This window comes from Poecilia mexicana, unplaced genomic scaffold (assembly GCF_051168715.1).
Source record: "Poecilia mexicana isolate PSO_F unplaced genomic scaffold, ASM5116871v1 scaffold_19, whole genome shotgun sequence".
Classification (NCBI taxonomy): domain Eukaryota; kingdom Metazoa; phylum Chordata; class Actinopteri; order Cyprinodontiformes; family Poeciliidae; genus Poecilia; species Poecilia mexicana.
The window spans coordinates 9,112,761-9,140,454 of NW_028263388.1; the positions used below are offsets into that span (position 1 = coordinate 9,112,761).

The window sequence follows — 27,694 nt, forward strand, 5'->3', positions numbered from 1 at the left end:
AATATAACTTGAGTTGTGTCCAACTTGCTTTTTTTTGTTTGTTTTTTTACCTTGGATAGAGAATGGTATATGTACTGCATTTTTACTCCAGAAGAAACTTTACAAGTGGGAATGTAAAATAGTCAAATAAATGTAGGGGGAAACATGAATAATTTGTCCGTCATTTTTAAAACGATTTAACAAATGTCCTTATTTTTACGAAAGAACATTTGTTTTGATTGCAAATATTACAAACTCAACATTCTCCCAGCACAAAAAGTCCAACTCTAATATTATACACTGCCAAATCTCAGGCATCTTCAACCGTTACATGCCAATGATCCTCCTTTTTTATGTAGAAAACCTGCAGTGTTTTGCTTCCTTTATACAGAGCAATAAAAAAAGTTAAGGCAAGATGCATCAAACAGAAATCCGAATGCAGGCGTTCCGAATCCAACGGTTCTGGATCAGTCGGCAGCTCCAGAGTTGCTCTGTCTCAGGCATCTTACGCTGGTTGGAGGGGAAGAGGAGAAGGCCGTGGTGGAGGAGGAAGGGACGTGATTCCATTGTAATTCTTTTTTTTTTGGGATATTTTGAAAAAGGTGTCCACTGCTGTTCCTGTTCCCCTCCGATCGCTCCCAATTTGCCAATTCGCTTCTCTTTGGCACTTAGGCTGGCAGACTCAGCTTCTTTCCTTTGAGTACTGAAACCAGGCAGAGCAGAAACAGCAATAAGACACAGCAAGACGGTCTGACATGAGAGCAAATACAAGGACACAAAATCCATAAAGTGACAAAGTGCCTAAAGAATAACCTTACAACAGTTGAAATTACTTTAGAGCAAGGGTTTACCATTGTAAATCAAAGAGAAAATATTTCAACATGACAATTTAAGCAAATGGGTACATTGCAAAATGGGTACGATAACACCAGTTCATTTAGCCTGTTTTCTTCTGCAGTCCAAATGAACAGCTAACACACAGAAAGCAACTTCCTGTCAAATAGCTGCTCACACCTGTTGCGCTTACTCTGACTTCCTTTTTAAAACTATACTGAAAAATAAAAATATTTGAGCAACCACATTTTTCCATCAATAAGGTTGAAAATGGACACGATTAGAAACTAATCATAAAGCCCAGGCTGAGCAGTGTGTGGATCAAAGAGTAGAGAAGTTGTGTAGTGGAGGCAGAGAGAACATTTGTTTTTTTTTACCATCATAAAGCTAATATGCATCTCAATTATTGCCAACTCTTGTACACATAAAGGTGCCATGTGGTATTCAGCATAAAAATGTCAACAGCTTATCCTTCAAATCCCAAGTCTGAAAATTCCTCCATCTCCAGCCTCGTTGTCTCCATTGTCCCAACTTTAATACTTCTATCCAGGGCCGGATTTACAAGGATTTGGGCCCCTGGGCTGCAGCCAGTTTGGTGCTATACCCACGACAGAAAAAAATATTCTACTAAAGCAAATTACAATACATTAATAGATAGACCTATACATGAATTGATGCATGGTAGGTTGAATGCGAACCCTGAGCAGTAGCTCCATATTGTTTTTAAAAAATAACTATAACTTTGTATTTTAAAATGCTTAGATATTATTTATATTAATAAAAATCCCAAAATATTAACATAATTCATCTGATATGGACCTATAAGTTTTATATAAAGAACAATTCAAAGCAAGCATTTGTTTAAAAAATAAATCTTTGGGGTCCCCCATGTAAGCCCTTTCTAAAGTCTGACCCAGCCTCTACCTGCCCTAATGGGACGGACTCTCTTTCAGTATGTGGTTGTCACAAATGTTCCTTTGCAACCTGAAACACTCCCAACAGCGAGTTTGGTCACACGAGAAGCCCGACCTTTACAAACAGAGCGAGGTTCTGTGCTTTGTGGCCGAGGAGAAACTGGCTACATAAGACCACACAAGATACATGTTTCACATTTATCACCTAAATGCTTTAGAAAAGGTTACGCCTTCTTTGTAAAAATTAAATGCGTTTAAAAATAAAAAGTAAAGCTCTCACCTTTTGTTACATACAAATAGAAGAAATCGCAGTATAGGATGGTCTGCACCACTCCTGCCACAATGGCGATCATATCAAAGAATCCTTCAAAGTAGAACCTCCATATCCAGTTGATGAGGTAGAGGGCCCTGTAGAGTCCTAGAAAGAACAGGTAGTGGGTGGTGATGGTCTCAGCCTCTCCCGTTTTGCTGATCATGAAGAGCTGCGGGAGGATGGCCACAGACTCCAAGTAGATGGAAAATGTCCACAGGATCTGCGGGATAAACAATTCCAGCATGTTTTCGACTGAACTGGCTAAAAGATCTGCTTTAAAATTGGTGTAGATTACTGACCTCCAGAGGGGAGAAGTCATGATTGACCAAGAAAGCCAGCCCGCCCACTGGGACCACCAGGAACTCCACTCTGAACGTGTCATGGTTCCCATCGTAGGTCGCCTTGAACTTCATGTAGATCAGGTAGACGGTGGCGTAAGCGCATCCAATGTAGATAATCTATAGGACGACAACAAGCACGCTAGCTTAACTCAAACAGAATCAGGGCAGGAGGATGCGGCTCATCCTTCAGCAAACACAAGCGTGTTAGTTCAAGGGTAAGCTCCACCTCAGCAATGTGTGCTCACGTTTCCTTGCGGGAAACGCTCATCGCAATGCGATTTACCTTCATTGTGGTGTTGTAGAGGGAGATGAAGGACGTAAGCAGGTCCAGGTAGCGAGTGGTGAACACCAAGGCAAACAGGACCTGACTCTTTCCAGAAATACCTGCAAGGAGACAGCAGATGGCAGAAACAGGAAGTTAAAGAGTGCATTCTTCTCACAGGATCAGGTAGGAGGAATGCTGCTGCAGTCTGGCACAGACTTTTACTGCCAAACCATCAGTATCAAGTGATTTTTATTAGTGTTGTGTGTGACTAACAGTTTTCTTGTCAACAAATTACCCTTCATAATTGTTATGGAAGGTAATATGATCATAATATGGGCAATATGATCTTCACTGATTTATAACGTCCTTGATCAGGTAATCAGGTAAAAAGGTATGTGGGTTGGTCTAGTTGTATCATGCTCGTCATGTTCACATGACTTAAATTATTAATATCTATCAGAGAGAGGCAATTTCCATTCGAATGAATGGAAATAAAAGCCTCTAAAAATCACACATTTAATTTTAACTCAGACACGAGTTATTTTTAATACCTGACCATCAGGATACACAATTAATACAGGAACATGAGAGCAGTGAAGCAGAGACACTTCCAACTCTGGATCCAAGTAAATAAAATAAGTGTACAGTACGTTTAATCATTTTTGACAAAACTCTTAAAAACTTGTGTTTTGGGAAATTATTGATTAAGAAGTATAACTGTCTAATCAACAGATTAGTGCCAACACTCGTAGAGTATCTTTACAATAATACTAACTAATCAGAACTCAACTGTGATGCATTATTAGTGAGGCAAAAACTGGGTATGCACCCCTAGGGGCGCCACGCTAGAGGGGGCGCCAAAACAATGGCGGAACAATTGTTTCTAGTCGGCATTTTCTGTATTTAGCAACTGTGTGTCCATGCAAAACCTCCAGGGGAGTGCCTATAATGTGCTTGCATACATCTCAGAAAGTACTTGGATGTATCCCTGTGCACTAGTTTTGTTTTAATAGTCAGCTCGTAGGACGGGGATACCGATACTGAAACGGGTCTCTGGAGGTTCGATACGACAGGGAGAGCTAACGGTGTGACTCAATCTCCTGCAAGCAGCAGTGATAACTCAGGGAGCTGACTGATGCACAGCTGTAACCTTTGATCCAAACAAAAGAGAAGAAAAAAATAACTGAAAACACAGCAAACTGCCTCCTGCATCTCTCCAGGACACAGCCAAAGTGTGGACACTGTGACTGTTAACTTCTGGATGGGCCACTGCCACGTCACAGATCACACAAACCGAACTGTGGTGGAAGAAGCACTAAAAACGTGGAAATAACTCATTGTAGGTGAATAATAGAAATTTTGAAGGGCCTAACATGTCAAACTAAGAGCAAACTATGCACGGTCAGCTGACAACACTTAAGAATCCAGTCGCCACTAAAGCCACCTGCAGGCGTCCATTGCAGCGTCGCATTGTTCTTCGTAGTAGCAGTGTGGGTATGAAACGTCATATTTTCTGACAGAAATGGTAGCTTTACTACACCGGGTACTACTAGCAAGTTATAGCTAACGTTAGCTTGGAGCTAATAAGTGAGGTTCAACTAGGAAACCGAGATGAATACTTACGTTTTGAACTGACATTTTTAAAACAGAGATTTGTATGAAAGAAAGAAAGAAAGAAGGGGTGTACTCACCGGCACAGGACCTGCTTTTCCATATTTTTAGCAACAAAATGATGATGGCTGCTAGGTGGGACAAGTCGCCGGTTAGCCTGAAAATGTTCATGTTTGAGGAAGCCCCCTCAGTCACCAACCTATCTCAAAGCTCTTCGGTGAATTCCGTTCCTCTCCGGTAACACTCCCTTTTCCACCCAGCCCAACTGTAAAGCTGAACACAAACGCGACGCCAGAAAAAACTACGGTATTTAGCTCAGGGGGAACGGGGAAAATGGCGAGTGGAGAGCGACGTGGCTGGGAGACGTGGCCAACATAGCAGCATCCAATGACAAGCGAGAAACGAACGACCAGTAGCCAATCAAAAAGGCGCACTGCCTCATTTGCATAATTTATGTCAAGCCAAGCCTGCCTTCCGTTTCAGAAGAAAAGCTCCGAGTTTTCCTTTATTGGTTCGTACTAGTTGATAATTTCAAGATGACAGCACATTCAGTTGAACTGTATGGAGGATATATTTGACGTGTCATTAGGATACGTGTTGAAGTTGTTTATCAGGAGATACCAGTGAGAGCTGTAGTAAAATCGGCCATCATGTGCAAAAGTTTTGATAGTGACAATTTATGTGGCTTAGACTATTTTAGATACGTTGCTCATATTTTCTTGACATATTTAAAGTAAATCATACGTTTCAATGTATATTACCGAATACATTCGTTAGTATGCACCTGACGAGTCTGCACAACAATCACAAAATCAATGTGATATGTCATGAGAAAAACTGGAGCTTCATACTTTGCTAAAAAAAAAATTTTTTTTAATTAAATTGTCATTATAAAAACTTCTTGGTTTGACAGATCACCTTTTTTTTGGCAAAAATACTTACTTGGAAGCTTTACCACAAACTAAAAATTGTCTGATTTGAATATAATGTCATTTAATGACACTGGATGAAAACAAAACAACAACAAAAAAAACACAAAAGACAAATCATCTAAAAATTGTTAGTTTTTATTCAGGAACACAACTTTTACTCATAAAAACATCATGGCACATTTCTGAATTGTCATTTGGCACCATCAACTGGAACACAAACCTTATTTTATGGTCAAATGGTTGGGGACAAAAACACACTTAAAAAAAATAGATTCCACATTATTAAATTCAAAACCAACCGATGACACCATCATATGTCAGAGCTAATAATGTCATATTTATGTGCGTAATATGACATTAAATCTTTCAAGACCAAGTGGCCCATTTAAAATTAACACTGCAGAAATCTAAGTTACCGATTCCAGCCATGAGCAAGAAAAAAATAAAAATCAACTGCTAAAAGCATTTTGTCCCAGAAGGCAACATCCACAGATACAGATAAAATTAATCAAGATCTTACTGAGTCTGAAACAATTATACAATACTAAACCGCTCGCAGCAGTAAAAACAGCAGGAAACTGCAAGTAGTTCTTAGACAACAAAAAGAGTATCAGAAAACTGAATGGTTAAAAAAAAGGAGGGTTCTTGTCTTTAATTTTGCCCCAGGCCCTAAAATGATTCAGTCTGCCTCCGTTTTCATAGGTTCACTCCTATGCATGTCAGATTTACAGGTTAGTGAGAAAATTTGAGAGCTTTTACTAATAAATTTGATAGAAAGCACAAAAGGCAGTGTTATAAGTTCACGTTTTGCTGAACTTTTACTCAGTAACCAGGAAATGTAAGGAATATTCTACTTTTTCCTTTAGTATTTACAGCTGTTGTAATGTACTAAAAGTAACCAAATTAAAAAAACAAAATGTTTGTCTTCACTGGTGAAGTCAACATTTAAATCTTAACACAAAACACAAGTACAAGACTTTACAGATTAACACTTACAGCACGGTGATGATGTGTTAGACAAACCAAATCTTTAGTGGCTGTCCCAATAGCCTCTCTCTTTTTGTTTTTTTTTTCCTTTATTGCTTAAATAGTTGAGGTATCTCTGGATCCAAAAGTTCCAGACCGCAGCACCTGAGCTTCACGTGCGACTCCCCATTTCCACCCAAGTCGGAAACGGATGACTGCAAGAACGACACGTTTTACATTGCACTAACACTCATGAAGAAAAAAAAGAAACTCCTAAAACATTTGGAGCGCATCCCCCACCCCGACAATCAGTTCCATTCTCACTGAGGAGAATCTCCAGTGTCCTCTGATGCCTTGAGAACAAAAACCGCATCATCCAGTACATAGTAGTCATTATACATGTCGCCTTCGCAGAGGTACGGCAGTCGGGTCACGGCCTCCAACTCAAAACCCGCCCGCTTGAAAACCTCACTGCACAGATTCGTGACTTGCTCCTCCCACGTCTTTCCCGCGATTTTAAGGTGCTCTTTTGGACGCTCCCACTTCCCTCCTAGGAGATGAGGAGAAAAAAAAAAGTACTTCTATTTTATTTAGATTGAAAATAAAATCAAAACCATAACTTTGTTGTTTCCCCACTGACCGACTTCAATGTAAGGTTGGAAGGGAAGCACAGCAGCCAAGACGAGTCTTCCTGTCTTGGGGACCAGGGAGCTCCTGATGTCCCGCAGGAGATGCAGAGGGTCGTCGCAGCGGTCCAGCAGGTTCAGGCAGCTGATTACGTCATACTGGAAACCAGTGTGCTGCCACTCATCTATACCCAGCAGCCTATGCACAACAGAAGGACACATAAACCCTACTGTCACTCTCTAACTGAAAATAACTATTTCATTGGGATTGAATTAATAGATAAAATTGCAGAAAGTAATGACATGCTGAAAAAAAAAAAATTGCATCCTCTTTTTCAGAACATAATAAATAGGATCTACTCTTTCACAGGTTCCAAAATTAGTTGAATATGACTATCCACAATGCCATTTTTTAATAATATTATCTTATGGAGGGTAACTTGAAGGGAAATTGCTGTAAATTAAGACTTGTCAAATGCAAGAAACAAAATGCAGTTAATGCACACAAACAGCAAATTCACAAAAATTGGAGCAACCATTAGCAACCCCTTCCATATCGCTACAGTTTTAATCGACTCATCCTATAAAATGGTGCTGTCGACTGGGGAGCGTTTGGTACCGATCGTCATTCAGCTTAACGCACCTTGGGTACATTTTATACCCAGGTCACGTACCATATTTGAGCTGGGATCATAATTTTCCATTTTTTTTAGGAGTAAAATGGAGAAAAATGGGAATGAGAACAAAATTGGAAACAGAGTAGCAAAACGTTTTGGGTTGAATGAAATTACACAGCAAATTTTGGCATTTTTAAGGATATTTAACACCATAAATCATAAAAATGCTTAACCACAACAACAATAATAGAAAAAACTGAAACAGAAGTAGGAGCGGACAAAATGGCAATGCACACATACAAACTGGCTAAAGAGTCAACTGACCTGAGGTGCATGAAAACAGTAGATCATTTTTGAAATTATTGATCCCACATATATGACTGTGTTTTAATGACTTAAACAGGTTCAAAAACATTTCAAAACTTGCGTCTCTCATCCCAGTAAGTGAACCATTTTTCCCCCCACTCACGTGTAATTCCTCCTCTGGAGATGCCACTTCATTGGTGGCGAGACCTCAGTAGCGTAGACCTGCTTGAAGTGGACTCCCATGACCTCCGTAACTCCTCCGTCCCCGGCTCCGAGATCCAGCAGCCTGTTGGCCTCCCAGTCCGGGCCGATCCGTAGCAACTGCTGGAACTGATCGGCGGAAAAGACGAACATGGAGCCCCGGCCCAGAAAGCTGAGGCAGGCGACAGATCAGAGAGACGGAAGGCCTCGGTTTGAAACACAAGACAGCCGGTAACACTCACCCGTTGATGGAGGTGCGCGACACCATGGGACTGAGGACAGTTGATACCAGAGAGTGATAGAGCTGTGTGAAAAGCCAGCCGGACTTCTCCTGGCTGTGCTTGAGAAACGCCTTGGTGTCAGTGTCCATGTGGCTCTGGACAAACAGGGGGCGCACCGATTCTCCCAGCAGGTCCGGACAGCACCGGTACCACTAAACGCGGGCAGGGCAAAGTAGAAGAAAACAAGGCAACAACAAATGACTTCAACTGTTTTGATATAGCTAATGGCAAAAATAGTTTTCCACATTAGATAGTCAGAATTTAAAAATGGATAATGTGTGTGTAGAGATCCAAAATCTCTGATTTGAGACTCTTAAGATTTGTAACAAGAAAATCATAAGACATCTTGTTTATAATTTTCCATAAACAATGTAGAGGTTTCCTTTTCTGCATTTGATTTGCCTATGTTTGGATTTTATAAAATGGTTTTTACTTCTTTACAGCTTCTAGCTCTGTATTGGTTATAACTGTACTCTGTTTGATTTGAAATTTTAAAAGTAACAATGGGTTAAACAAGTAAAGAATTTGTCATGCTACACCAGGTTTTATTTGACCAAACTACCTGACCCCTGAGAGATGTTTTTGGTTTACTACTAAAACTGTTTCAGAAAATCAAACTTACTTTAGTATTTGACAAAGATAACCTGAGTAAATACATAAAACAGTTTCTAATGCCGATTTTATCCACTTATGGGAAAAGGTAATCGAAATTGTAACTAAGGGAAAAAATATGTCCTTTTGTTTTTTACAGTACAATCAACAAGTCATATGGATAGAGCTTAAATGACGAAAAGAAGAAGTCAGGGCATATAATGCACTTATCTATGAAAAACTGAGAAACAAAGCCATTGACATCCATCAGTCTGGAAAGCAAAGTTATTTATAAGGATTGAGGATGTAAGAGAACCACCATCTCTTACATTTGGGAAAACATGGAGAAAGGTGTAACTATTCTCGGGAGTGGCGGGTGTTACCAACATAAGAGCGCATTAATGACTCATATAGGAGGGCTTTGGTACATAAAATTGGTGTGACAGCATGGCAAAAATCTTTTTCATGACAGTGTGAAGCTCCCACCCCAGCCATGTATTCACATCCTTACCTCCAGCTGGTCAGCTGTTCCCGCCTCACCCTCGGTCACCATACTCATAAAGAGAGAGCGGACCAGCGGACTTCGGATGTGTTTCCCTGTCCACATCCTCTTGAAGGAGAGCAGGAAGGCCACGTAGCCCAGCACCCAGGCTACAAAAATCAGTGTCCTCAGCTGCACATGACACATAATGGAAGAAAAAAAAGAAGTCTGAGCCGTGAAAGCTGACAGAAAGCAGCTGAGAAGTCGGTACAGCGGCCACAGAGAGAGAGAGAGAGAGATGTGCTTAATAATGAATGGTGACAGAACAGAAGGAGGTGCAAATCGTCGTCTCCAATTTCAAAGCGACAACCAAACAAACCTGAGGAGGGCGCGGTGGGTTTAAGGACACCTGCTACTGTTTAAATCTTCTTAATCTTCAGGGGTGAAAAAACAATATTGTCTACTGGGGTAGAACTAACAACGTCCAGTTAGGTTTAAAGCCGTGTGAGTCTCTGCCCTGATACAACAAAAACAAGAAGTTACTTCCGCATAATGCACTTCCTTATTTGCGCAATGCGGCCCTGCGCAGCTTCTGTGTGGTTGACTTGAAGCGAGCAAGCAAACCTAAAAACTGGCTTTTGACCCTTCCTCCCCAAAATGCAACCATATACAACAGTTTTACAAGCAAAAAGAGCAGAAAAAGGACAATCTAATACAAAACAAACAACATAGTTTGAGAAAATAGTTTTTGACTTGTTTGTCCTAGGACGGTCACACAGACACCCCGAAATGAACTTTTTTTTTTTTTTTTTTTTTACAAATAATTTTCAAAGGTAAAGCCCACATACCTTTTCTTTCAAATTAGTCGTCGCATATCAAAATTAATAGTAAAAATAAAACTTTAATGACCTCTGGTGGGGGTAATCCGTATCTCGTTCACATGCTCACTTACAAAAAACTCGAAATCTTATGGTGGTTTAATTTCAATACAGACAAACAGAATACCAATCATAAGTTCGAATTTATTAACCCTCTATGGCATGACTTTTTATTTTTTTGGGGGAAAAAAATATTTTCCTGCATTCTTTGGGAGCTTGTTGGTCCCTAATTACATATCAATCATAAAATCGGACCCTAACACCTCCCGGAACTGGATTTGGGTTTGTTGCCTCAGGGCAACATTGCGCTACAAGGGGTCTAAAACGCCAAGTTTTCTACAGTGATTATGAGAACTGGAATACAAATCAAACAAAAACTATATTCATAAAAAAACTTTTTTTTTGACAAAAAATAAATCAGACATGGTTCCAACTCACCAAATATAAAATAAACAACTAACTTTCATTAATGAATGGTACATTTACGCAAATTACTAAAACAAGCATTTGTGTGTTTGTATGTGTGATGTTTGGCAGGGCTAGAATCACTAAGGATGTTGAAATCAATCTTTTTCCCTATAATATGTTAAAAATCAGGAAGGAATTGCTTGCTAAAGTGAAAAAAAGTGTGTATCACATTTTTGGCACTTGATTATTGACGTACCTGGGAATCACCATCTGTTTCTGATTATCTATGGGTTGTAGCGACCAAATTCACATCAGTGACTATAGTTAGGGCTGCAGGTTCTTTTTTTAAGAGTTTGCAGTTCTGATTTTTTTGGTAGAATTTGAGCCAAGCAAAGGATAACATTTCCACCAGCTCCCGGTAGATTTGGTGGTTGCACGGCTCGCCCTGTGTAGATTTTCAAGTTGTAAGGAACACCATCTGCACCAGCCATATGAAGTACCCTGCAGACCCGTATATTTGGGTTTAGCAGGTATTGCTTCAGTCTTTGCCTGCCTCGGAATGGGGCCATTTGTTCATTGATGACCAGCTCATCACCCCTTGGGACTGAAGTTAGCTTTGAGGATAAACAAACAATGAAATAATGATTGTACAGTGGATCCTCATGTTTTCATCTGGAATGACCCCAACTTATGAACCTTTTGTCCATGAAATGATCTTGCATCCATCTCCTGTTGCTGTTAGTCAATAATAAAGTAAAAAAATTGTCTTTGATAATTATTTTGTAATCAATTGCATATCATCGTATTAGAATAATATTTTCTGAGCAAAAGGGCCCTAACTGCGCAATATTGCCCTGAGGCAACAAACAAAAAAACACAGTTTTAGCATATAAATTATTAAAAAAAATTGTCTTGAAATGATCTATAATGCTTCTTTACATAATCACAGATATTAAAATATTTTAGTTGGAGTGACCCAAATTTAAACATGAAGAAAATTGATGTATAACTTACAAGTAGGAGGCAAGGTGTAGCAGGCACCTCTGCTTCATAAAAAGGACTGCTCCTCTTCTAAGTAAAAGGTCACATGAACCTCAATACCTCTTTTATTTTATTTGGACAAAAACATGTCTAGAGGTATTTTAAATCATTCCCCCCCAAAAATAAAATAAAGGAGCAACGTGAGGAACAGAAATGTGGTTTGTTGCCCGAGGGCAACGCCATGCCATAGAGGGTTAAAATGTATTTATTTGACCAAATACATATTTCCTATTTCAGTCATACCAAGGATATTACGAAAAAAGATTTTCTTTTTGAGCGGTTTCCTATTTTCTTCTGCTTCATTATTTATTAATTTATTTGACTTTGTTCGCCGCCAGAGAACCTCAGCAAGGGCCTGACTCTTCCAAATATTGTTTTCTGAAACAGCTGAAGTGTGACGCCAGCAGATGTCGCTGCCACACTACACCTACTGTAAAGCAGCGGTGTAAGCTAAAATGCTCAAAATAGTAGCATTTTTCGGCGTCACTCTCATCATACTGATTGTTTAAATATAATAAATAAACTCTTATTTTTCAGCATGCCTCGACACAGGCAGTGCTTGTAGTTTGATCCACTTTGTATTTAAGTGCTATAGGCTGAACGGTACTGTAAAGTTAGGAAAGTTATAGCCATGACAGGAAACAGATTACAGACATTACAGTTTGCTTTTAGAATTAATCTACAAATATATGAAGACTAAAGATTTAAAACACTTAGTTGATTCACAGGTACCCCAATACGCGTGCATCAGAGACACTTTGTGGAAAACAACGCTATCGTTAAAAAATTATAACAAGAAAACGGGGTTTTAAACTTCTTTAGACGTGTCAATCACGAGCATTATTTTCAAAGCAAAGCGGAAGTAGCTCGTGTCGTTTTTTTTCCCGCTTGACGCTCCACAGTCTCGTGCGGCTCAGTGAGTTGCGCTCCTCGGCTGCGTGTCCACATCAGGTGAGAACTCTGCTTTACTTTCTATTATTGTCCTGCTAAAATCGGCACCGACTTCATTAGAGAACAGCGGCGTTCGGGAATGGCAGTAGAGTTTGACTTATCCAGTCGGAACTGGAAACATCTTGACAGTAAAGGACAGTAAGTGAGGGGGACCACTGGCTGAGGTGCTGCCGAGAATCCTTCACAAATGTACTGGTTTCCTCGTGCGACATGTGGGACTTATAAGATAACTTTTAAATCACACATTACGTATTTATGTAGTTATTGTTTTATGACTTTAGAATACACACATTACGAACACACACATTTATATATGAATATCAGGAGTCAACACTTGGATGAATCTTTGTTGCGACTCTGAAGTTGTTCTAGAGTAGATTACGTGTTTTATCATGTATCAGTGCAGTTCCGCTGTAGCTTCCCAGGGATAACAAGCCAGATTTGGAGCCCTTGTTTACATTCTGGCCCATGTTAAGCAGGATCTGTGCAGTTGTTTACGGCCTGGCAAGGTGCCTGACTGCTTTTAGATCATGTGTCAGTGCAGAGACATGCATTGGCATCTGCTGCAGGGCCACAGTGCTGGACCATCATCTGATGTGATACTAACTAAACCATGCTTCTTGGCCATCACCAGCCGGCTCTGCTCTACTGTGTCGTTCTTCTTCTTCTTCTTCTTCTTCTTCTTCTTTTTGTTTACCATTCCGCACCTCAGGTTTGTTTTTAATTCCAGCCTGATCTTCTGTCAAAGGCAGAAGAAGACAAATCCCCAGAGAAAGCGTTTATGCCCTCACTTCTTTTGGTTTGGTTAGTTTCCTTTTGTCATGGTTTTGCACAGAAGATTTTCGTTGGTTTTAAGCAGCAGTTGACTCATTATGTCACTATTATAGCTTAAGCCTCTTTGTCAGACTTCACAAACTAGCAAAATGCCTCACAATACAAAAGAAGATTCTCTAGCAAAGTTGTTATCAATGGAGCAAGACCTTGTTGCCGCAGAGGAAGAGGAAGAAAATTAGTTTTATGCTTGTGACAGAGCAAGTTTCCTGCATTTCTGAAAACAAAGGCTGTGTCAAGTTAATCTATCATTGTTTACTCATATTTTTTTTTATGCTTAAAATGTATAATTGGCAGTAAGGAAAAAAAATCTTTCATTCGATTCAGGTATACTTCTTCCACCAATAATAATTGACTGAACATTAAAAGTAGCTGTTGCTCTTATTCACTGTGGGAGATTTGTCCTATTGGAACGTCAGAAGGACAGTTAGCGGTATAAAAGTACACTGAGGTGATAAAAGTTCCTGTTTCAAAGCCGCTAAAATTATCCAGGGCTCAGCTCATGCCGTTTAATGTCCTTTTTATTAGATAAGAGAAAAATTGGTGGAGTGGCTGGAAGTTTATCCTGCTGCATGGAGAATAATACTGAATTGTTCCTCACCCACCTGTTGCTGCACACTGCCTCTCAGCTGGTTGAAAAATGGCTCCTATTTTCACCCTGCTGTTGAGGAATATTTCCATTTGCCATAGTATATGGGGTGCCTGCTTTAATGCTTCACCACTGAAAGAATTTATTTAAAATATATAAAAAAAATGTCACCTAAACAACATAAGCACAGCAAACTACAGTAACTAAAGTAGCAACTACAGTTCTTTTGATTTTTAAGTAAATAAACCTTATTTATAAAGAGCCACACAAAGTCACATGCAACAACATAAATCGCGCTGACATTACAGATCAAAATGGTTTTCAGTCCGCAGAGTTAGTAAAACAAAGCTACAAGGTGCTAACTGCTCTCCATGAAGCCACAGATCACATTCTGGGATCACGGGTTGAAGCAGAAGAGTGTTTGCATAAAAGCTGTCTCGAACTTGGCCACTTAGTGAGAATAAGTGTCCTCAACTGATTTCCAAAATCCACCGGATGCCAGTCAGGAAAGTATAACGCCTGGAGTGATATGAGTTTGTTTGTTGGATTTAGTACGGAGTCTGGCTGCTGCCTTCTGAGTAGCTTGCAGAAGTGAAATTAATCATCTGTCTAGACTGGCAAAAAGAGAATTGCAGGAGTGTACGGTAAACGCGACGACCCAAAGGCATGTTCTCTTGAACTGCTCCGGAGACTATGACGTGTATTTTTTAGAAATGATTCTTAAATGGAAAATACAAAAGTGAGGAATAGATTTCAAGTGCAAGCCAAAGTCTAGCAAGGAGTCAAACGAACCTGAAGCTGTGCAGCTTAGTTAAACTGAAGGGTTTAAAACATGTTCAAATGACAACCCAGAAAGCATACAGTGTTTTTAATGTCACTGTATTTTTGGTTTATTTACAGTTTCACCTTTCACTTAGCTGAAATGACTGTTTAAAATGGGTCCCTCTGGAAACTGAGACATCATGTCTCAGTCAGAGCTGCCTGTATAAATAAAGGTGAGATTAATAAAAGAAATCTTAATAATGCTGTTGAACATCAGATACAGACTTGCTTATTTTTCTGTGAACCTGTACCTAGCCCTGAAAAAGACATTAAATAGACCCAATAAATGCATTTATTCAAGGTTTTTTTGTAGTTGCAAACATGAGTTCCTCACAAACTTCTCATAAAGGAAAATTTGCTCCACAGATTTTACAGCTGAACAATTTTATTTTGTCTGCAGTAATGCGGCTTGCCCATGTTTAAGTTCTGTGTTAAGCATAAATATATTAATAAAAAGTGACTTATTTATACATTTTTATGTAAATTACCTTTAGATTTAAAGTGTCCCATTCTCACAGACCAGCTGTTTGTCCCGTGCAATTAGTGGGAAATTGTTTCCAGGCTCCAATAACTCTGTGGTAATTTCAATTATTGACATCACCCTTCAAAGTTTTTGTTTTAGAAGTAACTATGTTATTGATTATGTATTTTTAAAGAGACTGACTGTCTCCATGTTGTATTTCAGCTGGCCATGTGCAATGTAATGCCAGGTGGGGCTACTGCTGCCACCTTCATGCTAACAGAGATGGATTATGAACATCATCTCAGCTCTGCAGAAAACTAAGCCATCATCACTGAGCAGAGATAATGGACCCAAACTTCAGCTCCAAGAGGAAGGATACATTCTTGACCAATCAACGTGGTCTTAGATGAAACTAAACCGCTGACGTCGACCGTATTAATTCAACAGCTACCTGCTAATATGCTGACAGAAGTTTGCTGAATACCTTTGCCTGGAGAACTGTTGGAGCGGCAGAGGAACAAACTGCTTTGCCGCTCTCCAGTGAAGAAGCTGCGCATCTATGGTTTCATCTGCAGCCATGGGGAAGGAACAGGACCTGCTGGTGGCGGTGAAGAACGGAGATCTTCTGCAGGCTCACAAGCTCCTCTCTAAAGTCAAGTGCAACAAAACCAGTGAGTATGAAGCCCGAAGAGGCAGATTATGCTCTGGTGTGTACAGTTATTGTTCCCACTTGGAAATGCTACCGCTGTTGTGGTTATTTTTTTCTTTTTGAATAACCACAGTAGCAGGTTTGGCTGTGGACTGCAAAATGAAAGCCACAAACATGATTTAAACGAATTACACTGTCAAACTCCTTCATCCAGATTCTGCATCTTGTGAGGTTTAAAAGGATTTTTTTTTTCCTCCACATTTTCCAACTTAGGCAACAAGCACGTTTTCTTTTACCATTGCATTGTTATAAGTGACAGAGCACGTCCTTGTCTGCAGCCAGGGGAAGCTAAGGGTGCCTCGGCTGGGAAGCAGGAGCGGCGTCTCTTTGTGGCGTTATCTGCTTTGGGTTTTAACAGGACGGTCGACTGCTCAGTGACAAGCTCTGGGAACAAAGGAGTGGCTGTCAGAAAAACACACATTGGAGTCAGTGAGCGGGCACTACTTGGCAGGGAATATTAAAAGTGGTTCTGCTTGGTTTGGGACTTCTCTGTGTATCCGTTGCAGATACGATGCTGCAGGCAACAATACAGGGGATGAAGAAAGTTTCCAGCTATTTTACGGAGCTGAATACAAAAGGTGTCCTTTTCCAGGCCAAAATTATAGGCTTTGGGATGTTGATTATTTTAAGGAAAGAAAAGCTGCATTATGTCACACTTATGGATGTCAGTCTTTTTGTGCCGTGTCTCGGCCGCAGGTTTTGAGTTCTAATGTTTAATGAGTTCTAATCATTAAAAACCCATCGGTTTTTAATGATTGTCAGGAATCATGAAGGCAAAGGCTTAATTCCCAATAACTCTGATGCAGTTTTTACTGAAATGTATTCCTGCATTTGGTGGTAACTCCTTTCAAGTATGACCAATTTTCCAGGTCTATCATAGTAAAACATTCTTATAGTCAAGGAGGTTTTGGAGTTCCTTCATAAAAACTTTGGCTCGTTTCTTCTCTTATATTGTCCTTATCCTACTTAGGGTGTAAATCTTATGAAAAGCACATAGTTCCTTCTCAATCTGGAAGACACTCCTCTCTCCAGAATTTGGTTTTCTTGGTTTTGAAGTGTGCACAAAATCAAAACAACTTCCTTTTTTTAACTTTTTATTTTTTTTTTTACTTTTGTCTTGTTGGAGGTGGCACAATAGTCAAAGTTTTTGTTTACATTTTAGTTTGTTGTTCGCAATAAATTGATAGTAAATATTATTGAAATTAGGTTTCATTTAATTTTTGGAAGAAAGATAATCATTTAGAAGAACTGATTGATCCAAAAGTCAAAGGACTAACAGAAGTTACCAGTGGTCACCCTACTTTATCAGGTTCGTCGCATACCACATCTTCATTTACATTAGCTGCAAATAATAGCCAACATTGATGCATACCATTGGTATTTTTAGTTTTTAAACAGCAATTAGATGGAGCTGTGTGTTTTAAACTTTTGTTCGAAGTCCTCGTCAAGATCTCCTTGAGAAGCCGTTGTATTTTCCTGTCTGGCATTGTCTCAGTCCTGCTCTCACTTGGACCTGCAGCTTTCAGCTGATTCTGGAGAACTGTCACAGGGCAGAATCAATGGCATGCTCATTTGTCAACTTGGACGGAGCGACGAATGTCCAACAGCAGCAGCAGCAGATCAGATGCTGCAGCTGCCAGTGAGGGCTTCGCCAGTGACCCTCGCTCTCTCCTATTTACAGAACCCTGTCGATGAGTAAGGATTGACTGGCCTGTGGCGATGACCTCCTATGAAAGGCTGCAGTAACACCCTTTCCAAAAATAAAGTTATACTGAGTGCCATGGCTAGCTGCTGCTCAGTAATTTAAACATCATCCTAATATTGTTCTGTGAACCTTCTTTTACTCTGATAACCTCATCTTACCTGACAAGTCCATCAGAATCCCATAAATGCTGTTTTTAAGGGCGACGGTGGTAGGAGTTCATCCTGTAACCGGTGGATGTTCGGCTTGAACCACTAGTCTGTCTGTCATAGTCGTGTCCTTGAGCAGGAGATTTCAGCCGCCGTCCCTGCTGGAGGTGGTCGGAGGGCCCGGTGGCGCCGGTTCATGGTAGCTCACAGACAGCCTCAGGGCAGCTAGCTGAAATGTGCTAGATAACCACCATCAGCGTTTGAAATTGTGCGTGAATGGGTGAATAACTGAAGCATTTTGCGGTTAATAAATGCTATACAATTACAGGCCATTTGCCATTTACCATACTGGAACTTGTGATGAATGTGGCAAGATTGTTGCTAACTGAGAACGTTACCTTTATTACTTATGTTGTCGAGTCCCACTTAATTGGTTCATAAATATTGTTTAGATTGACATCAAAACTCCTCATGTGGACACCTGTTGTAAGCTACCCCTCCATTTTTCTGTTGTTTCCCCCCCCCCCACTTTTATTTGCCTCATTACCCAAGTAAAAGAAAATAAATTGAGGTCAAGCCCAGTAATTAAAACAAAACCCTAATAAAAAAAAATGGCAACTGCTTGACCTCATTGTAAATTTAATTGTGGGTCTGATGGCAAAAGCCTGTCAATTAGTGTAAATCCTTTGGAGAGGTCAGGTAGTTTTTAGTTTTTATGGAGCTGTTAGGCAGACCCAACATTCCCAAACCTTCAGGAAAAACCTTGGGCAGGGTGTAGGGTGCATAAGAAGAGAGAAGCACATGCTCATGCTCTAAATGTCTTTGGGTAGAGGGCCTCACTGATGGCTAAGGAATGAGCAGGCAGTAGATCAGTACTTCCTGGTACTGTGTTAGGTCTACCTCTGATGTTGCTTGTGACGCTGTTAGTGAAACTTAAACAAAATGGCATTGTTATTTGTAAAATAAGTGTAAATAAATAAACATAAGTAAAACGAATAAGCAGATAAAGCCAGACACATAAACTGTTCAAGAACAAACCAGTGTGAGTCGGTTTGCTCTGTGACCAGCTACCATTAACAATAAAAGCTGACCACAGTGTGTTTCTTTGCATTTTGCACTTTCAGTCTTTTTATAAGCAATATGTTCACTAAAATATGCTATATAATACTTTATGTTCAAAAGATTGGCGATACAAACATTCAGAAGCACAAATAAACTTTTTATTGGAGCGATCACAAGTTTCATATTGGATTGTGGGCTGCCTAACTCCCAGAGAACTTTATGATCATTTTTGCACTCCAAACCAGAAAATGTAAACTTTTAAGTAAAAAAATATTACAAATAATTAAACTGCATCCTTCAACTAAACCCACTGTGAACTTATGGGACGTAGTTTTTATTATTTTCTCCTCTTAGTTTTTATGGCATAACAATGACTGAAAAAGTCCAGGTCTTCTTGTTGTTTCAGAAAGTCTGAAAAGATGGTGATACTTTGAAAACTTGGCATTTACTTGGATCGCACTTGTTGGAAAGATTTGGGAGCTACTGCCCTACATATGTGATCTTCAGTGAAACAAAGAAATTATAAAATATTAAAACTTCTAGATGTATGGGGATTTAGCCAAACTCTAGTCTTTTTGACAACTAAACAGGCGTGAGAATGTAGGATACAAAACTGAGTCTTTTTTTTTTTTACGGTGCGTCCAACAAAGGGCTTTAAATGACAAGATATTTGTGCTCTCAGCTCCTGTAATGTTGGTTGCATAGACCTCACTGTAAAGCTGGCTGGGAGCTGCCAGAAGGGGATTACCTTCACCACCGAGGGTGACTTGATGCACATGCAGCTGAGACGGGAGGTTTCTTTTTCAATCAGCCATCTGCTGACATCAGGTCAGGGCTCAGTCAATACAAGTGGACTTACTGCCTCTTTCTGCTTAGCATATGCAAGCACAGTTTGTATATATAGTCACAGTGAAAAGTTAGTACATGCTTTTATTGGTTTCAGGGTTTAGTGTGTTGAATTTTAAAACAAATAAACAGGTTCCAGTTATTAAAATAGAATATAACATGGCTTTTTTGGCATTGTGCATGGAAATACCACATTCAAATTAAATATAATCATTTGAGGTTCTTCAAAGAATAAAACAAATATGTCTATAAACACCCACAATGTAAAAATCTGACATTGCAAAGAGTTTGGTTTTTAGGTGATTTTTTTATTCTTGTTAAAGCAAGCAAATGGTTGCTTTAACAACCATTATTTTTTATCAAACCTTATTTAGTTTTAAACAGCGCTCCAACTTGAATTGGATTCTAAGCTGACTGCATGTTTTTTATACTGATGTTTCTAATCCACGAAACATTTACTCTCTTAATTAAAACAGAAAACAAGGATTGGAAATTGCTTATACCCCTTCTCGTGATTCTCATGAGATGGACATATGGATGCACCCCTAGTTTTGAGAAGAGAAGACTTAATCCTGCTGCAGCCAAGGTTGCCATTTTATGGCAATTAATCCTGATATCAAGTCATTTTTGCTTTAATAAACTCCTGAAGTCTGCAGGAGATGACACCTATTGTCCAGCGCTTCTCACTATTCCGCTTAAAGTGAGTAAAACCAAAGAGCCTGCCCTCTCCAGACAGGGAGTGGAGTTTTGACTGTTGTGCAACCCTCCATGAATGGGGGCCATTGAAGATGAACGTCTTTTTTCTTTTTCAAACATTTCCATGATCGCAATGTGTTTTTGTTTGGACAGGCAGATGACCCAACCCTTTCTTCTGTCATGCCAAATATGAAGCCTGCTGGCACTTCAGCTGTTCAAAGCATCTCATTTGACTACAGTGTTGTGATCTATTGAATGATGTGGGCATCCTTTTGATATTAACTGGACACACCAGCTGATGACATTTTGTTATTTATTAAGAAATGTTAGCAGTTTATGTCTTAGTGATTATTTTATAGTTTTTGTTAATGGATTTGGATTACTTTTTTCATCTACCGTGAATCGACCGTCTGTCCAAAGGTGTGACTGGGGAATGGAGAACTTTACCAAAACAAGAACATTTAACATGAAACTAACATGTTTTTTTTTTTTGTTTTTTTTTTTGGAAAAATGTGTTCAGATTGTAGAATCACTTGGATTTTACTCTAATAATCTTCAAAAATATCCAAAAATCCAACATCTGAAAACCTGTTTTAATGGCACTTAGGCTACTGACCAAGCAGCGCAAGAGTCAGACCAAGAATAACTCATCTTGGACCCTTTTTAATTGCAACTTAAAACATTGACATACTCCATCGCACCCTCAGGGGAGTTTTAATTCAGGTTGAGACTGGGTTGCTTACATGTGAGGATGTTTAAACCACGCCTCCATCTCCTCTCTCCCAAAGTGTCCTGAGGCAAAAGACTGAAGGACTTCTTGCCTCCAATTGCAAATGATTACAGGTCAGCTCTTCCAGTAATGATCTCTGATTGTGAATCAGAGGCGAGACATGTAAACTGCAGAGGCAAAAGGTCGAGAGGAGTGGTTATGGTTTAACAAACCAGGTACAAAGGAATACTACTGTTTTCTTAATTTTTGCCTCATTATTTACACAAAGCGTGCCACTTTTTTGACAGCTGTATTCCACTCTACCTATTCATGTGAGCCAGCCTTCTGCCAGATAAAGATGATAAACTCCTCTCACAGCACCACCTTGGCTAATTGTCATTTGGAGGCCTTCTCCAAGCTGACTAGCAACAACTACTCTCTACACCTGGTAAAACAACTTTCTCGGGGATTTAAAATGGTGTGAAAACGTTCAATGCATATATAATAGAACCCACAAGCAGAAAGACACACAAACCAAGTGCAGTAATGTAACGTAACGTTAACCTCAATTCAGCTTTTGATGTTGTAGCGCTGATGGCAGCAGTTTAAAAGATACATGGAGAGAGTGTGAGGGTTCTCTGCCAATGATTGGTGTCACCACTGTTCTTTTCATGCTCCCTCACCAGCCTCAGAGAAAGTTAGGGCATTATCAGTATACTTCCAAAGCGCTATTTGCCAGTTTTTGTTGCAGGCATTCTGTTTTTTTGACACCTATTTCTTGAGTTGCTAATAAATGCGCGCTGTTGATTCAAGCGTCACGAGCTACAGAGGTGTTGGACTGTACTCATACTCTCCGGTAGACTCAGAAATGGAGCTTGGGCGACAGATGGTGTTGTTTGTGCCCACAATGGTCCGTCAACTCCTACAGACAACCATGTGGAGCCCATATTTTTCCTGATGGCAGTGATTTTGCACGTCTGCACCAAACATAAATCTGCTGTTCAAAAGTTGGTGTTAAAACACACAATAAACAAAAAAAGACTGATAGTCAGTAGATGACTGGCTTGAGTAGATTACGGCTGCACACATTTATTTCTATTAAACCCCAGGATCCGATTGTGTTGACCTTCCAGTGAGAAATTGCTTACTTTGAAAAGCTTTCCTTGCTCTTTTTCTTCTAGGTCTCTTTTGAATAGAGGACAACATCAGAATCCATAAGCGATTACGAAAATCTGAAGACCCAGTTTTTATACCTCATGAAGACTCAATTAGTTGAAAATAACAAAAATAAGATGAATAAAATTTTGTCCCCATCATCGTGATCCCAGCGACTTGGAAGCATGGCTACAGAGGAGCATCTGTTCAGACCTTGTATTTTTAGTCTAAAATGTTTGCTGTTTAGCTGGAAGCTTCCCTGTGGTGCATCTTGAATTTTTTTTTTTTTTTTTACAGCCTTAAGCTCTTTTCTCAGTTGAGCAGAAATGTAATGCATGTCTACAGACCCATGATTTACGAGTGGATATATGCGCTTCAAAAGTGTTGGTGTCATTTTTCACTTTACACAGTGCTAGTTTAGCCGCTTACCCCTGCATCCAATTAGTAGTAACTCAGACACACCCAGGTTCTTTCTCCTGCCTCTTGCAACCCCACCCCCCACCCTTTAGTCTTCTGCTTTGAATTAGGAACTACCCATCTGTCCTAATGTCAGATTAGAAGTCTGTTTCTCTTAAGAACACCAAAGAAGAGGCATGGTAGGTATGGTTGCATTCAAACTTAAAATAGAGTTGTTGTCACTTGCACACGTATAATTTTGTTGTTTATTCACCCCTTCCTTCCATTTCATGTGGAGTACAGGGGTGGTGTAGTTCGCCCATTAGCTCACCAGCTAACTTGGATAAACAGTATTGACTGGCAGCCATGCAGTCTGTGAAAGGCTTTGGTTTTACCTGCTCTTGCTTTGTATCGCACTCCAGATACTCTCTCTCTCTCTCTCTCTCTCTCTCTCTCTCTCTCTCTCTCTCTCTCTCACACACACACACACACACACACACACACACACACACACACACACACAAACACACACGCCAATCCTGAACCTGAACCTTTACCTTCCGTGACAGATGGGGTAGCCTGTCTAGGATTGCTCGGGAATTTACCAAAGGAATTACCTTGTGTGTCAGAGGATTTGTGTGTGTGTGCATGTGTGTGTGTAGGTTTTCAGTCGAAAGCATCATTTAATTTAGCATTACCAACCTTTCATTGCTGCCTTTAGGCTACACATAGCTCAGTCTGGAACTTGGCTTCTTCTGGTTCTTCTCTTTTCTTTTGAAACTAAAAAAAAAAAAAGGAATAAAAGAAAAAAGTTGTCAGTCAGGTAGGGGTTGGAAAATAGTGTTTGCTCTGCTGTTGCTAAAAAAAGCCTGTCATAATTTTTATGTGCATCCTCTGATGTCGCTAATGCAAAGACGTCAGACTCTCTGTGGGGTTGCTTTTGCGACAAAGCCATTATAATTGTCTTACAAAAAGTTTTTTGTCTCGCGTGTGTGTACTTGGGGCGGAACATATTCTGGTTGCAGGGGGTGGAGGGGATGTCTACCATCTGGGGATTGAGCCGTCTCAGTCTCTGGCAGGGTTAATAGGAATCAGCAATAGAAAATCCTGTTTTGCTATTCTACTTCTTTTTTTTCTTTTCTTTTCTTGTTTTGCTTTCTGTCTTCATAACACTGTAACGAGAAGTATCGGAATAACAGCGTAGTCGTTCCAAATATATTTTAAATATGATAGGAACAAGTGAAATTTATTCTCTTGGTTGTTGTGAGAATCTTATTAATCTTGTATATGGGTTATGCAAATGATCAAATTATATCTTATTTTAAAATTATACCATGGTGTCAGAATTTCTCATGTTCATCCAGGACACTAATATCATTGTAGACACATGAATTTATGCAAACAATAAGGCATTTTATGAGATGATGTTTGATTATTTGATATGAGGCATTTCTCTGACTGGTGATCGGCAGTTTATGGTACTTTGAAAGAAAAATGTAAGTTGTCAAAGCAGGAATTGGGAATCCACATTGCCCAGAAAAAAAGCTGATTATGCATCTCTGTACAGATAAGACTAAAAATAAAAACATTTTCACTCAGGAATATACAACTATCTGTGAACAGCAACAGATAAAAGACAACTACTATTTCCTTCCCTTCCCTTTCCTCTAAGTGTTAGAAGCAGGCACACGGCCAATCTCTATCCACAGGGTGTAATGAGAGGAAAATACAAGTCAGGTTCATGAAGAGTTTACCTGCTTCTTCAGTGTATTTGTTGCACTACTTATTCTGCCTCATTACCACTGCGACTTTGGAGATGCAGTGTTGTCTTTAGTATCTGCTGTGTGCTGTGGTTTTGCCATCATCACTTTATATTATAAACACATTCTTCACAATGCCAAAAGCCCATCTCAGTCATAGCTGCTTAATGTTTTTGGTTGCTTTTCTTTTAATCAGTGACTGAGGTGAAAACAGTCACCTCAGTCATTTGTTGGACGTTCTCTGGCTGTCTAATTTGGCAGTGTGAGTTGATCCCTAAAGAAGCTTTAAAACCAATTGAAAGCATTTGCTTCAACCAACTGTTCACACGTTCTAATTTGAAAGCAAGTGTTAAAGCCTTGAGGCCTTTTCCAATTATGCTGCTATGGTCTAATAAATAACCATTGATTAGACTTGGGCTGCTTTGGTTTGTGACCTACTCTGGCTAATTAACAATCGTGTGAATATGGAACTTTTACCGACCACCAGCACAAGTTCACACTCTGTCCTCAATGGAATCCTGAATTTTATAAGCAATTATATCAAGTCTCTACATGAATCATAGAAACGTACACAGCTGTCTTACTCTTTTTGTTGGAAGGTATTTTTTAGTGTTGTGTAAATTTTGAAATCCTGCCACTGGCTAACCACCAAAACCATATGTCATCACTATGTCGCTTTTTTCTAGCTCACAAAAGCGTCTTGTTCTTACGCAAGACAGATGATGCAGCGCTGTGACTTGGTTGCTTGGAAGTGTTTTGTAAAAGGGGCTTGTGTTACTTTTGCTATGACGTCACCATCTCAATGTTTGTTTTAATATTTAAGGTGTAATTGACAATCCCACATTTTATTTTCAATGCTTCATGAGTGGCCCTATCAGGCCACATTTCTATATGCTGAAATAATCAGAAAGCAGCTTTTGTATTCAGTTTTGCTTTCTGGTTTTAAGCATCCAGCATCCTGAGGTGAGTGAATCTCCAGCAGCACGTACAAAGCTTCTGTCTGGTTAGATTGAGGGTGCAGTGTTTGAGTAGTAGCTATGTTTCTACAATATCAGTGGGCTTGCTTATTACCTAGACAGCTTATAAATATTAGTTTTATTGCTTTTTAACACACTACTCCTCCAATCTGCCTTATGTTTTTGCTAAAAACTATATTAAAAACTATATTTTCCTCATTATAAGATCTAACAAATATTTGTTACAAATTCAAAATAGCATTTACTTGCATTTATTTGACTGTTTAAGAAGTTCTATTGCATTGGATATAGTGGCTTGCAAATGTGCATTATCCTAAATCTAATAAATGTTGGTAAGTGGATATACCCAGCAAACCATCTCCTTCAAAGCCAGTGTTTTTAGAGAGCAGAAGCAGTTCTGCACCGAGCCTGAGGTCTCCCAGTTGTTGGAAGAGCATGCAGAAATAAAGGAGGGGCTGCACAGTGCATTGGGTAAAGCAGAGTAAACAGATGATTTGAATGGTATGTAAAATGTTCAGTCCCTAAGGTGCAGAGTTGAGATGTGTTATGTAAGACAAGACCTGCAGGTGTGCTTATGCTCATTTTAATGCGCCTCTTTTTCAGGGTAAATAAACAGATGTAGCAAGCCTGGTTCACACACACACATGCCTTCACAAAGGCAGCAGATGATCTGTTTAATTTCCCCATTGGCTCATTTTCAGCTTATATTGAATGCGTCTGACCTAGTTGCCAGCTTCACCAAGGGAGATTAGTCTCTATGTTTTTAACAATGCAGTAAGTTATTCGATGTGGCAACCTGGAAATGTTTGGACTTTGAAGAGGGGGTTCTTAAGAACATCTTGCCTTGTTTACACAATGCGGTGCTGGTCTAATTAATGAAGGGGCGATTATATATATATATATATATATATATATATATATATATATATGGAGTTTAACTCTGTAGCTTTAGGAAACAATAAAACTCCCATCAGTTAAGTTCCCTGCATAGTGTCTGAATACAACACTTTCTTTTTCTTTTTTTTTTCTAATTTATGTGCATCATATTTTATGTCTCACAGCTAAATCAACTGTTAAGAAACCCCAAATGACTTCCACTTAAAATAACTTCTTAAATTGTGATGACTAGAGGGGATATTTGTCTTTGCAAACACAGTACAGAAAATGCCTCCGCAGCATGCAACAACACTAGAATAAACTCTAAATACTAGAGATGAAAAGCTCCTTGAACTTTTGCACATTTTGTTTCAAAAGTCAATGCATTTTATTGGCGTTTTATGTGACTGTGACATGCAGAGTCCAACTTAAAGTAATCCAAAGTTGTGCAGTGAAAAAAAAGATATGTCACTTACAAAATCTTTTACAAATAAAAAATTGAAAACTGTGACGGATGTTTGATCCATTAGGATCTAGAAGTTTCAACGAAATTATACAGTAATCTTTTCGGGTTTGCCTCAACCAGCATACACAAATTTACACAAATTAAAAAAGAAAAAAAGTAAATTATTTTGTAAAATTTACACAAAACTTTACAAGAATAAGCACATAACTACTGTTTTTAGTCAGTAGTTTTAAATACATTGTTTTACATTTCTTTTTGACCTTTTTATTGCATTTACTGTTCATCTTAACTTTTCATTTAAACCAACTTTTAAAAGTGCTTCCAGGACAATTCACTGTGATGCAGGATTTTATTGTTTTGATCGAAGTTTCTTGCATTTGTCCCTCATAAAATTTTAAATGATAAACTCAGTTGGATGTCACTGGATATTCATTTTTAATTGGATTTGGACGAGTAGACTCAGTAGACTCAGACTGGGACATTTTAATCGATGCACTTGCTCTGATTGAAACCATTTAATTGCTGCTTTGGCTTCATGTTTGGGGTTGTCCTCCTTCTCAACAACCTCTCAAGCCTCAAGTTTTTTGCAACTTCAAACAAGTTTTCTTCCAGCATTGCCCTTCACTTAGCTCCGTCTCTTCATAAATTTAGCTGAAGCTCAAAATAACATGAAAACAGTAAAAAAAATTAAAATACTGGAAAATCATGGAACTAACTCAGAAAAAGTTTCTGGAAAAGACTTTCCTTTGGAACTTGTTGCATTATGGTGAAGGGTGCAAATAATATAGCTGTCAGATTCACCAAGTAGAAGAACTGGACTGGATTAGAGTTAAAAAGCAGCCAAAGTAAATACAAAACTTTCTTTGAAAAGTTTCTTAAAGAAAGGAAAAAAATGGACTCCAGACTTTGGCAAAGTACTGCAGAACAATTATTGCATTGTTTCCACCCTA

General features: G+C 39.2%; 3 protein-coding genes across 4 annotated transcripts in view; 1 reads left to right on the forward strand and 2 right to left on the reverse strand.

Annotated features, from left to right (window-relative positions):
* Positions 1 to 551: 551 nt before the first annotated feature.
* On the reverse strand, positions 552 to 4,622 carry LOC106907176 (ER lumen protein-retaining receptor 2). Its single transcript, XM_014972760.2, has 5 exons — positions 4,338 to 4,622; positions 2,665 to 2,765; positions 2,340 to 2,498; positions 2,008 to 2,260; positions 552 to 682 (listed from the first exon to the last, which is right to left on the reverse strand). The coding sequence occupies exons 1-5, from the start codon at positions 4,426 to 4,428 to the stop codon at positions 648 to 650; spliced, it is 639 nt and encodes a 212-aa protein (XP_014828246.1). The 5' UTR covers positions 4,429 to 4,622; the 3' UTR covers positions 552 to 647.
* A 686-nt stretch (positions 4,623 to 5,308) lies between these two features.
* mettl9 (methyltransferase 9, His-X-His N1-histidine) lies at positions 5,309 to 9,820 on the reverse strand. Of its 2 annotated transcripts, XM_014972762.2 has the most exons (6): positions 9,638 to 9,820; positions 9,289 to 9,450; positions 8,148 to 8,338; positions 7,868 to 8,077; positions 6,796 to 6,980; positions 5,309 to 6,705 (listed from the first exon to the last, which is right to left on the reverse strand). In XM_014972762.2, the coding sequence occupies exons 2-6, from the start codon at positions 9,382 to 9,384 to the stop codon at positions 6,476 to 6,478; spliced, it is 912 nt and encodes a 303-aa protein (XP_014828248.1). In that variant the 5' UTR covers positions 9,385 to 9,450; positions 9,638 to 9,820; the 3' UTR covers positions 5,309 to 6,475. The 2 variants fall into 2 exon arrangements, with proteins under 2 accessions (XP_014828248.1, XP_014828247.1); XM_014972761.2 differs by lacking the exon at positions 9,638 to 9,820 and having other exon boundaries at positions 9,289 to 9,480.
* A 2,631-nt stretch (positions 9,821 to 12,451) lies between these two features.
* caskin2a (CASK interacting protein 2a) overlaps positions 12,452 to 27,694 on the forward strand; it is a 52,402-nt gene continuing 37,159 nt past the window's right edge. The window contains exons 1-2 of the mRNA XM_014970194.2: positions 12,452 to 12,536; positions 15,464 to 15,912. Of these exons, the coding sequence (XP_014825680.2) occupies positions 15,801 to 15,912 (112 nt within the window). The 5' untranslated portion in view covers positions 12,452 to 12,536; positions 15,464 to 15,800. The remainder of the gene's footprint in view (positions 12,537 to 15,463; positions 15,913 to 27,694) is intronic.

Excerpts from the sequence above, each read along its gene's own strand:
- LOC106907176 (XM_014972760.2), bottom strand. The coding sequence starts at position 4,428 with ATGAACATTTTCAGGCTAACCGGCGACTTGTCCCACCTAGCAGCCATC. Across the intron at positions 2,766-4,337 it reads GAAAAGCAGGTCCTGTGCCG|GTATTTCTGGAAAGAGTCAG; the intron begins GTGAGTACACCC and ends GTCTCCTTGCAG. Across the intron at positions 683-2,007 it reads CTATTTGTATGTAACAAAAG|TACTCAAAGGAAAGAAGCTG; the intron begins GTGAGAGCTTTA and ends GCCTGGTTTCAG.
- mettl9 (XM_014972761.2), bottom strand. The coding sequence starts at position 9,465 with ATGTGTCATGTGCAGCTGAGGACACTGATTTTTGTAGCCTGGGTGCTG. Across the intron at positions 8,339-9,288 it reads GAACAGCTGACCAGCTGGAG|TGGTACCGGTGCTGTCCGGA; the intron begins GTAAGGATGTGA and ends GCCCGCGTTTAG. Across the intron at positions 6,706-6,795 it reads CCAACCTTACATTGAAGTCG|GAGGGAAGTGGGAGCGTCCA; the intron begins GTCAGTGGGGAA and ends CTCATCTCCTAG.